Here is a 17,913-nt window from a genome sequence, read left to right as displayed (position 1 = left end):
ACATTTAAGTACTACAGGAAGCGGTAGTTACCGTTCCCTGAATAGATCTTTTCCTTTACCTTTTCCTAAGATTAGTCCCTATACCTCACAGGAATCGGATCTGGTTGACCAGATAGGCCAAGTAGCCTCTAGTCGGGTGACTTCGGTCCCTGAGGTTCAACCAGAAAAGATCACCTTTCCTGATAACAATCAGGTATCTGATAAATGTGTGGGAACAGAAAACGACCAGACTTTCTCGGATGGTCGGGGCCAGATACCTCTAGGGACGCCTGGTTCAGATTCTATCAGCGCCAGTGGTCCTAGAAATTCTAGGCTGGCCTCCTCAAGCCGGCCTGGCCGACTTGGACATGTTAATCGTAGACGTTCCGTGGGAACTTCGTCTCAGGGAGTGTCTGTGGTCTCAAGGACCAATTTACCATCATGCTTTACAGTCGCTGGGTTTAATGGCCTGGCCATTGAGACCCAAGTACTGAAGGACAGAGGTTTGTCTACTTCAGTCATTCCTACCCTTATTAAAGCAAGGAAAGCGACTTCCAGCAAAGTCTATTATCACACATGGAAGACTTATATTGCGTGGTGCGAATCTTTAGGATTTCCTCCACGTACCTATTCGGTGACTCGAATATTGGCCTTTTTGCAACAAGGGGTTGAGCAGAAGCTAGCCTTGAGCACCATCAAGGGTCAAGTTTCAGCATTAGCAATCTTCTTTCAGAAACCTTTAGCTACCAAGTCCTTGGTGCGGAATTTCATCCAGGGGGTGCGGCACCTGGCTCCTCCAGTCCGCGCGCCCTTACCGCCCTGGGATCTTAATTTGGTTTTGTCGGTTCTACAGAAACCTCCCTTTGAAAACTTTAGGGAGATTCCCTTGCTTACTTTATCCCAGAAGGTGGCCTTCTTGGTGGCTATTACTTCTGCTCGCAGGGTGTCAGAACTGGTTGCATTATCATGCCAGTCCCCATACCTAGTGATTCATAGGGATAAGGTAGTACTTCATCCTAAGCCATCTTTTCTTCCTAAGGTGGTTTCAGATTTTCATCTGAATGAAGATATTGTACTACCTTCCTTGTGTCCTCAGCCCAAGCATCATCGGGAACATGCGTTGCAGTCCTTAGATGTGGTTCGGGCAATCAGGGTATACCTGAAAGCTACGGAATCTTTCCGTAAGACGGATTCACTTTTTGTGATCACGGATGGCCCCAGAAAGGGTTTGCCTGCATCTGCCGCGACCATTGCCAAATGGATTAGACAAACGGTGGTACAGGCTTATTCTATTAAGGGTCAGAGTCCTCCGTTCCCTGTTAGGGCGCACTCCACTCGAGCGCTCAGTACTTCCTGGGCCTTTCGCCATCAGGCGTCAGTGGTCCAGGTATGTAAGGCGGCCACCTGGTCGTTGGTACATACCTTTACAAAATTCTATAAAATTGATGTGACGGCATCAGCGGATGCCTCATTTGGCCGCAAGGTTTTGCAGGCCGCGATTTGAGGAGACCGGTGGTCTACCTCGAGGGTTTTTTTCTGTTTAAAAAAAAAAAAAAAAAAAAAGAAAATTTTTCTCTTTTTTGTTGAGTCTCATCATTAAGGATGAGCATTGTAAACTTCTAGTTGGCACCGGTTGGGCCTTCTAGATTGGGATTTGATTTCATTTTCCCACCCCTCAGTTGTGATACTGCTCTGGGACGTCCCGAAGGTGGTGTATCACCGAGGACTACGTCTGTCAATGAGCGCTAGAGAAAAATGGATTTTTGTAAAATCTTACCGTAAAATCCTTTTCTCTTAGCTCATTGACAGACGTAGTCCCCGCCCCTCTGTTTTTTTGAGTTGGGTTAAAATCTCTAAAGACTGCTTTTTCACATAACTGATTTGCTGAGGCAGAGAGAGAGAGGATATACCCTCTGGGACTGCCCCTAGGGTGTGGCCAGAGCTTTTTAATTTCCTGTCTAGTCCTGCTCCTGTGGAGGCAACATAACCCGAAGGTGGTGTATCACCGAGGACTACGTCTGTCAATGAGCTAAGAGAAAAGGATTTTACGGTAAGATTTTACAAAAATCCATTTTTTACGGTTTAGAAGCGTTTTGCGATGTGGTATCCTTATAAGGATTCCTTGCTTAAAAAGCAGACAGTCCCACCTGTAGTGGACTCACCGGTTTCCAGGTTAAATGAAGCCACCTTAATTTCCGGTTGAGGAGTCCCCGCCCTCTAAAGATTCCGCTGATAGTTTGGAGGCTCTGACCCACCATATGTTCACTGTGGCTGGCTCAGCACTTAGGCCAGTATTTACTATCGCCCTGGTGAATCTGTCCAAGTGGACCATTCTTTTACGCCGGGACCTTGAGGGGGAGGAACAGCTTCCCCCTGCCTTTGCAAGCCTGGCGGGTCAATTGGTCCAGGGCCTGCAGTTTGTCTGTGATGCCTCTTTGGATGCGGCTCCCTTGATTTCCAGACTGGTCTGTCTCAGCAGTGGTCCTTCTGTGTATTATCTGGCTGAAATACTGTCCTGCGGATCAGACTTCTAAGAAGGCCTTAGCTGATCTCCCATTTGTGGGGGATTGCCTGTTTGGAGCTTCCTTGGATGAAATCATTAGGGGCCTCACAAGGGGGAAGAGTATTCTTCCACAGGCTTCCAATGGCAAGGAGCCCCATCATAGACGGGGACTTTTCTTCTTGTCTCATTTGGCCTCAAGACGAGGGATTTAAGCCCTTCAGAGCCTCCAACGAAGGTTCCAGGAGGACCTGGTCTAGCGAGTCAGACAGGCTCTTCCAGACCTGCGGACAAAGCTTCCTCTGCATGAATGGGCGCCCTCACCCGTATCTGGGGTGGGGGGGACATCTTCGCTGGTTTCCGGATTCGTGGACCTCCCTGGTAAAAGACAAGTGGGTCCACAAAGTAATTTGGTCAGACTACAAGATCGAGTTTGTGTCATCCTCTGGAAAGGTTCTTCCCCCTCCAACCTGCGCTTGTCACCAGATCTCTTTTGGGGCGGCGGTGCATGACTTGTTACTTCAAGGGGTGATCTGGTTCCGACTTCGGAAAGTTGTTAACTGTTTTACTCAAACCTGTTTACAGTTCCCAGCAAGGAAGGCAAGGTACATCCAATTCTGGACCTCAAGGCACTAAACTGCTTTGTGCGGGCATAGAAGTTCCGAATGGAGTCCATTCGCACGGTAGTGGAGTCCCTACATCAGGGGAATTTTCCTGCTTCTATCGACATCAAGGACGCCTAACTTCACATTCCAATCCAATATGTGGCGGTCACCAGCGCTTCCTCCACTTTGCCGTGGGCAAGGAGCATTATCGGTTTGTGCTGTTACCTTTGGTCTCGCCTCCACTCCTCGGGTCTCCACGAAAGTGTTGGCCCCGGTACTAGTATTGTTGCGTCAGCGGGGGATCGCGGTACTGGGGTACCTGAACGATCTTCTGAGAGCGGAGCCTCTGACTGCTCTGATGGACAACTTGGAGATTTCTCTGCGAACTCTGTGGGAGTTCAGTTGGATTCTGAACCTTCAGAAGTCTGCTCCTGGTTCTGTCCGCAGGACTGGACTATCTGAGTCTGGCTGAGGCCGAGTCCAGAGCCAGAGTGTTCCTTCCTCTGCAAAAACCCCAGAAATTGCAGGAGGCAATCCAGCTTCTGTTGTCTAACAGATGGTTATCCCTCCAGGCTTGCATGCGGGTGCTGGGCCTGATGGTGTCTACCTTCAAGGCGGTTCTGTTTGCACAGTTCCACATGAGATCTCTGCAGAGAGATCCTGGTGAAATTGGATAAGAATCCTCAGTGTCTAGACAATCTGATCCTGTTGAGCCAGGGTACGAGAGGGTCCCTGATCTGGTGGCTTCTCCATCTGTACTGGACAGTTGTCACCACGGATGCCAGCTTGTCCGGGTGGGGAGGTGTCCTCAGCATAGATTGTGCTCAGGGGGTCTGGACTCGTCCAGACTTCAGATCATTGTACTGGAACTCCAAGCAATCAGACTTTGTCTGGATCATTGGACAGTACAATTGGACAATGCCACAGCCGTGGCCTATGTCAATCACAAAGGGGGCACAAAAAGTGCCCTGGCGGCTCAGGAGGTAGCCAATATTCTAATGTTGGCAGACCTGTTCGTTCCAGCCCTCTCTGCTGTACACATTCCTGGGGTGGAATATTGGCGAGCAGATTATCTCAGTCGACATGGCATTGGACTAGGGGGAATGGTCACCTCATTCGGAGGTGTTTCATCAGCAGTGTCTCCGGTGGGGTACTCCCTGAGGTGGACCTGTTGGCCTCTCGCCTCCAACAGGAAGGTACAGAGGTTTGTGTCACGGGCTCAGGATCCTCTAGCCGATGCCACAGACGTCTTAGTGGCTCCTTGGAGCCAGTATCGGCTGATTTACACCTTTCTCCTTCTCAAACTTTTGCCAAGACTCCTGTGCAGGATTGAGGCAGAAGGGATTCCGATCATTCTAGTGGCTCCAGACTGGCCTCGCCGGTCTTGGTACAGCGATCTGATACGGCTGATCACCGATGTTCCTTGGAGACTTCTAAGGGAAGATCTGCTGTCCCAAGGGCCAATCTTCCATCCTGCTTTACAGTCGCTGGCTTTAACGGCTTGGCTGTTGAAAGTCAGGTGCTGAAGGATAGAGATTTGTCTGAATCAGTGATACCTACGCTGCTAAAGGCTGGAAAATCTACTTGGAAGAGGTACATTGCGTGGTGGGAGTCTCTTGGGGTTTACCCTCACTCCTTTTCAGTGGCTCGGATATTGGTTTTCCTCCAATGGGGGGGGGGGGGGGGGGTTGAGCAGCGTCTAGCCTTGAGTAACATCAAGGGCCATGTTTCAGCCCTATCAGTTTTTGTTCATCCTCAATTGGCCACACATTCCCTGGTGTGTACCTTTATCCAGGGAGTTTGACACTTTGCTCCTCCACTGCGGTCTCCATTGCCACCGTGGGACCTCAATTTGGTGCTGTCTGTTATTCAGAAGCCTCCCTTTGAAAGTCTTCGGGAGATTCTTCTGCTTGCATTGTCCCAGAATGTAGCCTCTTTGGTGGTTATTACTTCTGCACGCAGGATGTCTGAGCTGGTGGTGTTGTCTTGCGTTTCACATAGATAAGGTGGTTCTTCGCCCCTGCCCATCGTTCTTCCAAAGATTGTCTCTGATTTTCATTTGAATGAAGACATTGTGTTGCTTTCTCTTTGTCCCAGGCCTAAACATCCTAAGGAAATTGCCTTGCATTCCTTGGATGTAGTTTGGGCAATTAGGGTGTACCGGGCAGCTATGAAGTCTTTTCGGAAGTCAGACTTACTATTTGTACTCACGGATGGACCTCAGAAAGGGTTGGCCTCTTCTGATGCAACCATTTCCAGATGGATCAGACGGACAGATGGATCAGGCCTATTCCACTAGGGGTCAGGTTCCTCCTTTCCCCGTTAAGGCGCACTCTACTCGGGTGCTTAGTGCCTCCTGGGCCTTCCATGATCAGACGTTAGTGCTGCAGGTTTGCAAGGCGGCCACCTGGTCATCTGTGCAAACTTTCACAAAGTTTTATAAGGTGGATGTGTTGGCATCTGCGGATGCTTTCTTGGGCCGCAAGGATTTGCAGGCTGCTATTTAGAGGACCTGGTCCTCTTTAAGGGTGTATTGTGTTTTTTTTTTTTTTTTTTCAGGTGAGCTCCAGTTGTTTATGGTTGAGCTCCATGTTACCTGGTTGGCTACGGTTTAGCCTTGAAAATTTTTTCTTGCGGTTCCCACCCCTCATGTTTGAGACTACTTTGGGACTTCCAAACTGTCAAGAAGATAAGAAGCTGTGTCCGTCAAACGAAAGAAAATGGGATTTTTGACCTACTGTAAAATCCATTTCTCTGATGATCATTGACAGACACAACACCCACCTCTCTGTGGAGTTGGTTTTCTTTTGGCACTGCTTATAACAAAACTGAATGCCTGTAGCTGGGAGCATACCCCCCGGGACTGCCCCATATCCGTAGTCAAGCTTTTTTTCTGCCTAGTGTCCTACTCAGCATAACCCAACTGTCAAGAAGATAAGGAGCTGTGTCCATCAATGAACATTATTGAAATGTATTTTAGGGTAGGTCAAAAATCCCATTTTCATTTTTACACTTTCAATTTTATAAAATCGTGTATGTATATGTGTGTGTGTGTGTGTGTGTGTGTGTGTGTGTATATATATATATATATATATATAATATATTAGCTTTAAAAGCATTTTTTTGATCACTTTTTATTGTGTGACCAAATGCGTTTTATTTTTTTTTAAATATCATGGTTTACTTAGGGGGAAACCGGAAGTGAACCGGTTCCTATATCGTAAAGGCGATCAAAACCGTTCTGGTTCCGGACTGTCACCTGGTTCTACCTTATCCCTCTGGCTGCTTTTGGATGTCCCAAATGTGAAATATTCTGGTTTCCCTTAGTGTTACCAAACAAACAACAGTAAAATAAGTTTGTATAGGCAGTAAAGAATGCTTGTTTTACTCAATGTGGAACCTAAGGGTTTAATCCTCTGCATTGTGTAAAAAGGCTGTTTGATCCGGTCTTCTCTGATCCTCCCTTTCTTCCAAAGTCCCCATTCCATCTACTGATGGAACAGAGCCTTGGAGTCATTCTGCACATGCTCAGTTGGGTGTGCATTGCTAGAGAATTTTTTTTTTTGTGAGAGTGCGTGTGATCAGCACAAGGCCGATCAGCACTGTCCAGACAGGGGGTCAGGGGACCTGCATCCTCATAGAACAGTCAGAGGAGAATGAAAACTCATTTTACAAGCTTTAACCAGATACTGTTAAGTCATAAGACTGCTGATGAGAAAAGGCATTAGTTTATATTGACTAAAACTATTGCATTTCCATGTTCTGCGTACTGTGGGAGACAGTAAATGTAGGGTCCTTGATTTAATAACACTTTAATAAACAAGAAAAAAAAAAGGATTTTTGTACCATAAAATCTTTTCTCCATTGAGAGACTTTATTCTTAGCCCCCAGTGATTATCATGCTCTCGCTCATGTTTTTCTATAAAACAGACTCTTGCTAGCAGTAGAGAGCTTATCTTGGCTGTCCTACAGTTTTGTTTGCTGGTGTCCAGTCCTCCTATAGGTGACGGTATAACCCCAAAGTGAGATTTCCCTGTTTCCCTTAATGGACTCAAGAAAAGGATTTTAGGGCGAGTACAAAAATCCCATATTGGCGGGAGTAGTTAGTGTCATATTTTTGATTTGGTTTGCTTCGGATACTATTTTAGTGTTGCCATGAATCGAAGGTGGTCTGTATACAGTGGGTATAGAAAAGAATCCCCCCTCCTTTAAAATCACATTTTGTTGCTTTGCAGCCTGAAATGAAGACACATTGTTTTTGTTTTATCCAGCTGTATTTACTAGTGCAACTCATAACATCCAAATAAAAGTATAACTTCAAATGTCAGAAAAAAAAATCAAAAACAGAATCACTGAGTTGGAAAAAGGATCACCCCCTTTTTCAGTATTTTGTTTTACCACATTTTGCTTTAAGTCTTGCCTTTTAGTCTGCTGGGTTATGTCTCTACTAACTTTCTACATCTAGACTCTGCAATATTTGCCCTCTCTTCTTTGCAGAGCTGCTCAAGTTAAATTTAAATTTGACGGTGACCGTTTGTGGACTGCAGTCTTCAAGTCATTCCACAGATTTTCAATGGGGTTTAAGTCTGTGCTCTGACTAGGCCAGGGGTGGGGAACCTTTTTTCTGCCAAGGGCCATTTGGATTTTTGTAACCTCATTCGGGGGCCGTACAAAATGTATGCATAAATGTAATGGGCATTGCTTTGCCGCAAAAAAACGCTGTAAAAAATTGTGTGACTTTGAGGTCACAAAAGTGTGAAAGGGACCTTCAGTAATCAAGGTATAGTGTACCCCCTTTCAATGCAGACTGACCACAGCGTCCCCCCCTTCAATGCAGACTGACCACAGCGTCCCCCCCCCTTCAATGCAGACTGAACACTGCGTGCCCCCTTTCAATGCAGACTGACCACTGCGTGCCCCCTTTCAATGCAGACTGACCACTGCGTGCCCCCTTTCAATGCAGACTGACCACTGCGTGCCCCCTTTCAATGCAGACTGACCACTGCGTGCCCCCTTTCAATGCAGACTGACCACTGCGTGCCCCCTTTCAATGCAGACTGACCACTGCGTGCCCCCTTTCAATGCAGACTGACCACTGCGTGCCCCCTTTCAATGCAGACTGACCACTGCGTGCCCCCTTTCAATGCAGACTGACCACTGCGTGCCCCCTTTCAATGCAGACTGACCACTGCGTGCCCCCTTTCAATGCAGACTGACCACTGCGTGCCCCCTTTCAATGCAGACTGACCACTGCGTGCCCCCTTTCAATGCAGACTGACCACTGCGTGCCCCCTTTCAATGCAGACTGACCACTGCGTGCCCCCTTTCAATGCAGACTGACCACTGCGTGCCCCCTTTCAATGCACACTGACCACTGCGTGCCCCCTTTCAATGCACACTGACCACTGCGTGCCCCCTTTCAATGCACACTGACCACTGCGTGCCCCCTTTCCATGCACACTGACCACTGCTTGCCCCCTTTCCATGCACACTGACCACTGCTTGCCCCCTTTCCATGCAGACTGACCACTGCTTGCCCCCTTTCCATGCAGACTGACCACTGCGTGCCCCCTTTCAATGCAGAAAACCAGTGCACTTACCTGCGGCGGCTTCTCCTCGAGTCCTCCCGCCTCCTCGACCAATGGCATGGGTTCGCCTTTCGGCCAATCAGGAAGCGGGTCTCTGAAAAGACTCCAGAAAAGGTTTTGCACTACTTTTGCCGACTTCAGTGCGACTTGTTCCCCATAGAAAGTAATGTAAGTCGGAACTAAATCGCATTTACATGGGTGTCACCGCGACTTTGTTACAACTTTCACGGAAGTACAGTATATATATATATATATATATATATATATATATATATATTTTTTTTTTTTTTACTGTTACGCCCAAAGCACATGCTCTCTGCTCCTCCCAAACACATAACTTCCCATAGCTCATTGTAGAGTAGTGCGGGAGACAGCAGGAAGCATGTCCAGGCCTGGAAAGAACAAGCAAAAACTTCTTGACAATAAAGAAATCATCCGACTTGTCAGAGAACGTCCGGCAATGTGACATCAGAGATCTATTATACAAAGATCATGCTAAGGAGAGAGCATGGTTGGAAGTTGCCTGCATATATTATGAAACCTGGGACTCTTTATCAGCTGCAGAACGGTCTGCAAAAAGTAAGTGGTTTATATATATATATACTATTTATCACTTTGCAGCTTGCACCGATTTTTATCCTTATAGGGGAGGGCAGGACCGAAGCTTGCAGAGGAGGACACGGGGTGAGTTGCAGGCAATCAGTGAATAGTAATAGGTGCAGTAACCTCCTGCAAACAATGGGTTAGCGGTAATGATCTGCAGTAATCCCTATCAACCAATAGGTGAGCAGTAATGATGTGCAATAACCTCTGAACCTATCGGTGAATGGTAATAATGTGTACTGTGTTCTCCTGGGGGGATGGCGTCCCCTGCTGGGAGAACACAATGGTTTCGCAGGAGGGAATCTGTCTGTGTTGATAAGGTAAACAAGCTATTTACTTTCCTGCAACCTGTGGCTGCACTAAAGAAAATCGCTCAGTCTAGTGTCTGTCTGTCTGTGTGTGTCTATCTGTATGTCTCTCTGTCTTTTTTTGTGTGTGTCTGTCTGGGTGCGTGTCTGTGTGTGGGGAAAGAGAAAATATTTGGCCAGGGTTCAATTAATATTAAACGCCCTGACCACATCCTTCAACACATCCCAGACTATTCTGCAGGTGTCATGGATAATATAGCTTGCAGTTGTTTTCCCACCATCAACTCATTAGGCAGCCTAGCAAATGAATGACTTATAGCCAGGTATCTTTGAATTATTTGAACTTGGTATTGTCTTTGTTTTGCAGTGCACTCATTACAAACACGATGGAGAAGTCTCAAAGACTTAAACTGCAAGAAGGAAGGAGTGGTTCTGGGTTTAGAAGACTAGCCCCATATACCCATGCCCGGGAGCTTGAATTTTTAAAGCCGGTGTTGGAAATGCGAGTAAGTTGTCCGCAGGCATATTTGCTGTATTTTACATAAATGGTATAATAATTCTTCCTTTCAAAATTTTTGATTCGTATTTCAGAACCCAAGCAAGCTGGGAAGGCAGCACACAGGATTTGCCGGAGGAAGTGGAGGAGTAGGAGGAGGAATTACAAGGCACTGTTGACCAGGAAGAGTTTTTAGGGGAAACAAGGTCAACGCCAATCTCCAGGAATGTTGCTCCAATTGAGGAGGAGGCTGAACCTGGCCTAGTGATGTCTCTAGGCCTTGCAGAAGATCTACAAGATCCACCCTTGACCACTCACCAACTTATGCCGCCTACACCCAATCAGGTTCTGCCTTTTCAGGAAAGGCAATACTACCATGGAGCATCAACGGATTACCCTGGACCATCCACTAGTTCAGGCTCCACTGAACCAAAAACCTACCAGCAGTTGTAATGTGTGTTTTTTTTTTTTTGGTGGCGTTAAGTACCTGTTACTATTCTGTTAACCTGCATTAGGGCACAGAAAAAAAAAATGAAAAAATTCAAGTCATAAGGCCCGACAGCGTTGTCTTGTTAGCTAAAAGAAGAAACCAATACGCAGTAAAATCAGTAGAAGACCCACAGCGGAAATTCTGTTTTTGTTTTTTTTTTTTTGTTTTTTTTGGTGTGTTAAGTACCTGTTAATTTGTGTTTGGTTTTTTTTGCCAAAAAAAAAAAATTGATGTTCACTGAAAAAGTTTTTCTTTTTTTTTTTTTTGTGAAGTTATGCAAAAAAAGATTCTAATAAAGACATTGTGTTCCCCCCCGCAACTTTTTTTTTTCTTTTGTAACGTACTTTCATTACTGTCGCGTTATATAGGTATATATAATGTGAACACAACAACAGAAGACAAAGAAATGTAGTTTTATTATATCTAAGCATTTTTTTTTTTTTTTTTTAAGATATGTTTATTCAACATTTGAATGCAATTACAAATACACAGGCATAGAAAAAAAAAACTACAAAAATAAACAAACATACAAAATTGGAGGATATGTCGCCCACACAGGGTAGTAAGTCAAACAATATGGCATAATCATGGCGTAACAGCCTGGGTGGCAAAAAAAAAACAAAACCTTAATGCTGCAGTATAGCCTTTTTTTTTCATTTGTGGAGCACCTTCACCCAGTACCTGGTGATTACATGACATGTCCAGAAATATGTGAAAAACCTATATGTAACCATTAGAAACAGAAAATGCTGGAATGTGAGATACATTATGCAATAGCATCCTGCTGCCAGGGGACAGAACCAGCAGCAGACATGAAATGACGTGAATCCCTCATGCACAGTGGCACCATTGCTTGTGCCCCTAATGGCACTCCAATGTGCCCCTTCCATATCATGCATTCAGGAATCTTCAGAAAGGTACCCATCACGAATTCCGACATAGTTATGGAGCACACATGCTGCTTTGTCTGCAGATATTGCATTCTCCATTTTAAAAATTGTTGCTGAATGTAGGAACTGCCACTTGTTAGCTAAAATGCCGAAAGCGCATTCAACAGCTCGTCTTGCCCTTGTTAAGCGGTAGTTGAATACTCTCGTTAACATTCAGAGACCGATTGGAATAAAGCCTTAGTAGATGGTGACTGAGAGCAAAGGCCTCCTCATCCCCAACATATACAAATGGCAGTGGAGGTCCATTTGTCCTTGGCAGCAGACAGTCCGGTGCCAGGTCCAGTTAATTTTCCCCAATAATTGGAATCAGCCACCACTAGTCAGACAAACTAAAAGTATTTCTTATAGTTGAATTTACTTCCACTGCCAATGGGCTTCACTATTCTTATGTTTCTGTCAATTGCACCAACACAATTGGGACAATTGCATCGGTCCCAGAAAACTTCCGCTATCTTGCACCAATCTTTGGTAGTGGACTTCTTCAGGACCAAATCCCTGAGAACATACCAGATGGCTCTGCAAGTATCATGTATAATATTGCAGGCAGTAGTTTTGCCAACCTAGAATTAAAAATGCAAACTTGCAAAGGAATGTCCGGTTGCCAGGTACCTACAATGGCAAAGTTAATAAAGTTTATTAGACTGATGCATATGTTAACAATACTCTATATTCCAAATCAAACTAGCTTGTAAGGAGGTGCCTGAGGAAATTAACGAAGAGGCAGAGCAGGAGAGACACTGGTGAACAGGGACAAATTCATATGGCAAACAATCACACCGACAACTGCATAATATTTATTTCACTTCATGCATAAGTAAAAAAGGGGTCACATAATGATGTGGATCTCCAAATGCCACACATGAGGTAAAAAGGAAAAAGTAGGTATGAAAAGTTAACCCATTGTTGTGAGTCTTTCAACGGCTGGAATACTCCTTTGGAGACTGGTGTTTTGTCGCTCTAGATGGCTCAAGAGCAAGCTAGCCAACAATTCATCAAAACTGTAAAGAGAAAATATATGGCTATTAGCTACATTGTCCATGTAAAAATGACATGCATAGTACAGTGACTGCTTGTCAATGTGCCATGATGGCAACATAGGGAGAGCAAAGCGTACACCAATTTTTACTATATTTCCATTGTTTATTTGTTCAGGTTTTTTTTTACCACTTCTAGCTATTCTATGCTAAAAACTAGAAATCGAGTCATGGTGACCATGCATATACACGTTTTGCAAAAATATCTTGTGGCAGTTCAAGTATCAAGTTGACATGAACATATGTGCTCACCTTCTAATTGACATCCGTGTGTAGTTGAAGAATTTTGTCTTCATGAGCACGGAGGTCGTTCTAACGGACCCTGAACTGGCCCCTCTCTTCCCTTTAAGGTGATGGTGGGATGGATCCAAAACCGATGCCTTCTCCTCCTCCGGTTATCCTCTTCTTCTTCTTCATCATCTATTAACGCTGCTACAGCAGCCATGACTGCTGACCCAACGTATTGCATAGCCAACATGATTGCTAAGCACCATACATGGGATAACGAGTGTGGAAAAAGAAATGACTCAGAAAAAGGATTTATGTCAGTATGACCAAATCGCATAACCTCAGTCGCAATAAGTTGTTGTCGCATGCAATCACTTAAATTCGCACTTGAAATTGCGTGACTTTTTAGTCGCACTAATTGAAACGTAGCCTAAACCACCTTCCTTTTGACAACGTTCTGGCATAGGGCAGCAGATTTTCTTCAAGAATTTCATGGTGTTTTGTCCCATCCGTTTTTCTTCTATCCCGACAAGTTCTCCAGTTTTTTATTGATCCCTCCATTGTCCACTTATTGATGTTTTAATTAGGCTGATTATTTTTGCTTACAATAAAAAATAAATTACATTTAAGAATAGTAGTTGCATGCTTCCATTTCTTTTTTATTATGTTAAATTACCTAAAAGGAAGTTTTATATTAAATTTGCCTCTACGTCTAAAAATGCAAGTTGCTTGGATGTCAGGCTGGCCCAATGGCATAAGTCACTAGCAAAAATGCAGAGTAGATTATCTGATGTTGCTTTTACTTCACCTTCTGCATGTTTGTTCGATGAGGTAAATAGCATTTACCTCACCAATCTCCATGTCACTACAGTGTCCTGTATTTATGTAGAGATTGTTGGGAGGAAACAATGATTGCAGCAGGGGACATTGAACCTCTAGCAGAGGTTTATCTTGATCAGAGCCGCTTTCTGGCAGCACAAATTGTGGAAATGCCAAGTATTTGGTTTCCCCTTTTGTAGGTATGCCTATTTAGTATTTTATTTTTAATGATGGGGACACCCTAAAGGTAAAGTGTAGTGTAGTGTGTGTCTTCAGTGATCATTAATGTTAAGTTATTTTTACTTGAGCTGATTATTTTTAAAGTATTTACATTTTTTACATACCTGCCTTTTCAGATTTTTATTGTATTAAGTCGACTGTATTCGATAAACCACTAGATATAAAGCTGTTAGTTATTGCAGTGGCTGCAACTACTGTGGATATAGAATATCAGCTTCATAGAGGGGGAGTTGTTTTTTTTGTTTTTTTTTTTTTTTTAAATCCTTTTATTAAAGTTTTTAACAAGAAACAACTCAACAAGATGTAACCAAAAAACAAACAAGGTGCGAGAAGTCCACATCAAAGAGATACAGTAGCATTCAATAATGTTCTGCCCACACGGGCAGGTCCTTCAAAAGGCGGTAGCAGTATAACTCTGAAACAGAATATTCAATCAGGGGCTATAACAGTCAGGATCTTGCCAGTAGCGAGACGGGAGCACCGAAATCCGTAGGATAGCGGAAGACACCTCAAATACCCTGGACCAGTAGGCCGAGGGCTCCGGGCACGTCCAAAACATGTGGATAAAGTCTCCCAGAGTCTGCCCGCAACGCCAACACTCCGGGAGTGGGAGGCATGAATTTTTATGCATACGGTGTGGGATGAGGTAGGCCCTGTGGACAATCTTGTATTGGACCAGCCGGTCCCTGAGGGAGACCAGAATAGTGAAGGGAGACTCCCATATATGCAATCAGTCCACCGAGTCAAAGTCCGGGACATCCCGGGCCCAACGATGTGGAGGCCAGATATTTCCGGAGACGAGACCCAGAGGAGATGGGCATGAAGCACTGACACAGCCCGCTCGGAGCAATCATGACGTATCACCGCTCTAGATCCGACTGCACCAACTGGGAGCCCGTGCCAGGGAATTGGGCTCCGAAGGCATGGGATAATTGCAAATAGTGAAAAAAATAGGAGGATGGGAGGTTATAATCAGAAACTAATTGCGTAAAGGAGGGAAGAGGGGGGGAGTTGTTTTTAATAAGCCAGACAGCTCAGAGACTTTTGTAGCACTGCAAAGCAGAAATCGCAGCCTGCATATGTTCTTAGAAAATATTGCTACCTACATGTACAAATGGTTAGAGCAGTAATCTTCAAATATGTATTTCTTTCCATAACTTAAATTTTATGTTGAACATGTTGACGGCTGATGAGCACTTATGTTGGGTGCCTGGTGCTATATTTCATCCTTATAGAAAAGCAGAAGTTCTGCAAGGAATACTTTGTATAGCTCAGATTGTGTTTTATAAACCCTTTAGAGCCCATTTTCACTTCTACATTGTTTTTAATTTTGTTACAATACATTTTTTTTTTACGTGCAGTAGCTTTACACAGTATTTCTGGAAACTCTAAACTTTTAATTGCTACTTCATCAATTTTTAATTCTGGGAAAAAAATTACTGTTTTTCTTCCTAAAACTGCAGCAATGAAGCTGATGACCGCACTGGTGAATGTTGCCCTTAACTTGAGTATTCACCAGGATAACACTCAGAGGCAGTACGAAGCAGAGCGGAACAAGATGATTGGCAAGAGAGCCAACGAGAGGCTTGAGCTGCTTCTACAGAAACGAAAAGAGGTATACTATATCTGCACTCTTAGGTCATGTTTGTACCTGCTTTACACTTTGAATAGCATTTGACATGCAGTTAGGAGGCATTGTATCACCACCTCAATGATTGTTTTAACCCTCTAAATAGCAGACAACCGCTTGCAATGTTGGGCGGTTCCAGCGCGACAGTATACAATTCCTGCTGTGAAGCAAAGTATCCTTCTCACAGCATGTGTACACCCCTACCACCTCCTCTGCAGCAAAAAAGGGAGCAGTTGAGGGATGGTAAAAATTCAACTCAACCCTGAGTTTTATCAGCCCTCCCCCAAGTAGCAAATGTAAATGAGCCCTCATTCATTTAAAACTTTGATTGCCCTACACAGTACATTGGTCTAAAGCAGGCAGGTAATAGGAGAGCAGCATGTCAGTTAGGATAAAATTCTTGAGGTTTCCCTTTGCTGTGTTTACCCAAGGGTGGCCAGTCAGGCAAAAAATGGTGAAAAAAAAAAAAAAGCTATTGTATCTGTTGTGCTTTGCTGCTTCCCCAACCTAACTTTGCATTGGTACATATTTGCGAAGGGTTTTGATTTTCAAAACTGCCATGCAGGGCCCTTTGCCCCAATCAGGTGGCACAATCTTAGGCATGTCAAATGTGTACTCCAGCTAAAATAGAAACTTAAAATTACGAGATGCTTAGTCTACCCGCTGAGAAGTTCAGGTTTTTACCCAGACATTGTTGGATGTTGCCAGTCCACCCAGCCCCTTTTGCCAGAACTCTGATCATTCTGAAATACACGTACTGGTGATGAAATATCACGTCTGACAGAAAATAAAGAAAAATACGTTACTAAAGTTTCTCCCAAACACTAATTGTATGTAAACCTACCTTTAGTGTTTGAATGTGGTTGGTGATGTAGGAAGCTGAAAGAGAGATACCACAGCACATGTTTCAGGAGGTACATACCTGCTTCCCCTGATGCTGCCTTTGTATAGAAGTGTCTATGCTTGGATAAGGGTCTGGTATGGATTGAGGGGGGGGGGGGGGCATGCTGTTTTCTAAACAAATATTGTTGCTGTGGTTCCCCTTAAAAGCCACACCAGACCCAAAGGGCTTTGTATGAATTAGGGACGAGGGGGGGGGCACAGTGTTTTTTTTCTCAAGTTTTAGTTTACATTCAACTGTCAGCGGGGAACCCTGCTGACAGTTGATTAGTCATCCGTTGTTAAGGACACAGCAGCAGGCCGCACGCTAAGAAGAAAAAATATTATTTTAAAAATAAAAAAAAAAATTTTCTCTGCCAGTATATTGCTCCCAAAAACACACACAAAGTTTATTTCGTTAAGTGACGGATCCAGCTGCTGATCTTAACCATTGGGCTATACTGCCCCCTTCAGGAGTAGGACACTAGGCAGAAAAAAAGTCTGACTATGCCCTTGGGTAGTACTGGGGGGTATACTCCCTCTCTCTGCTATAGGTACTCAGTTCTTTTCTGCCTATTCAGGAGTAAGGACCTATACCTGGCAATTTTTTTCTTTTTAGATATAAATTTTTCTCCTGTTTTTTTCCTGTGAGATTTACAATTAACTACTGGACTGGGCGACGGGCTGGATTATCTAGATCCAATGGTCACCCCAGTCTGGCATGCACAGACCTCAGCTCCATGCTAGGTTGGCCGCGACATAGCCTCACTGGACGGGGGCTGGCCTGCGAGTTAAACTCCTCACAAGGTCGCATAGGACCGGGGTCTCAGCCCAAGTCGCAGCATTCCTCCCAGCCCCCCCCATTTCAATGGAGAGGAGGTTATGTCTGGAGCGGTGCCTGCCTGGTTCCTGGTATGGTTAGTAGCTGTCCCCCCCTCTCCCCCTGGAGGGTTTTGGGGTGGATGTAGGTCCCTTATTGGGACGGTCGGATCCCCAGGTTCCCTTCCTTCTAATATGGCACCCCCTTCATCTACCCACCCCCAACTTATGCTGGGGCTGTGTGGGTGGTCTGGTCCACCTCCTGGAGGGGGGCAGGGCGCTATGCTGAGCTGGCGGGTTGTACCTTGTGGGGGCTCCTGCCTCGACCTATCCTTGAGGCCTAGGGATCTCTGCTGCGTCCCTGGGAGCCTCGTGGTGCCACCATTTTCTTGTAGCCTGTGTGGGTTTCTATGCACGGTAGCCATGTTTGTGTAGTCCGGCCGCCATTTTGCGGTGGTTTGCTAATAATAGTGGCGGCCACAACAGTGGAGCCCTGTGGGGGGTGATTGCGGCGATGGAGACCCTCCTCATCCCCTGGTGTTGACTCCTGGATCCTTTTACTTCCTGTTCGCTGCGCGTGCAGTGCAGATTATCCTGGTGGCTGCAGGTGCCCGTTTCTGCTGGGTGGTGAGTCTGGTGGGGTTCTCTCCCTCTCTACTAAGGATCGCTTGGTGCTCTATGCCTGACTGGGTGGTGCTGCCACCCAGTCAGGCACAGAGCACCACCCAGTCAGGCACAGAGCACC

At 45.1% G+C, this 17,913-nt stretch overlaps 1 protein-coding gene across 1 annotated transcript in view; it reads left to right on the top strand.

Moving 5' to 3' along the window:
- Window positions 1-17,913, top strand: part of STAG1 (STAG1 cohesin complex component) — a 223,978-nt gene that overhangs the window by 56,700 nt on the left and 149,365 nt on the right. The window contains exon 7 of the mRNA XM_082249885.1: window positions 15,304-15,455. Coding sequence (XP_082106011.1) covers window positions 15,304-15,455 — 152 coding nt within the window. The remainder of the gene's footprint in view (window positions 1-15,303; window positions 15,456-17,913) is intronic.

This window comes from Pelophylax lessonae, assembly GCF_965119305.1.
Source record: "Pelophylax lessonae genome assembly, chromosome: 3".
NCBI classification, from domain to species: domain Eukaryota; kingdom Metazoa; phylum Chordata; class Amphibia; order Anura; family Ranidae; genus Pelophylax; species Pelophylax lessonae.
Note: the sequence above shows the minus strand (reverse complement) of the source record. Positions and strands in the feature narration are given on the sequence as shown.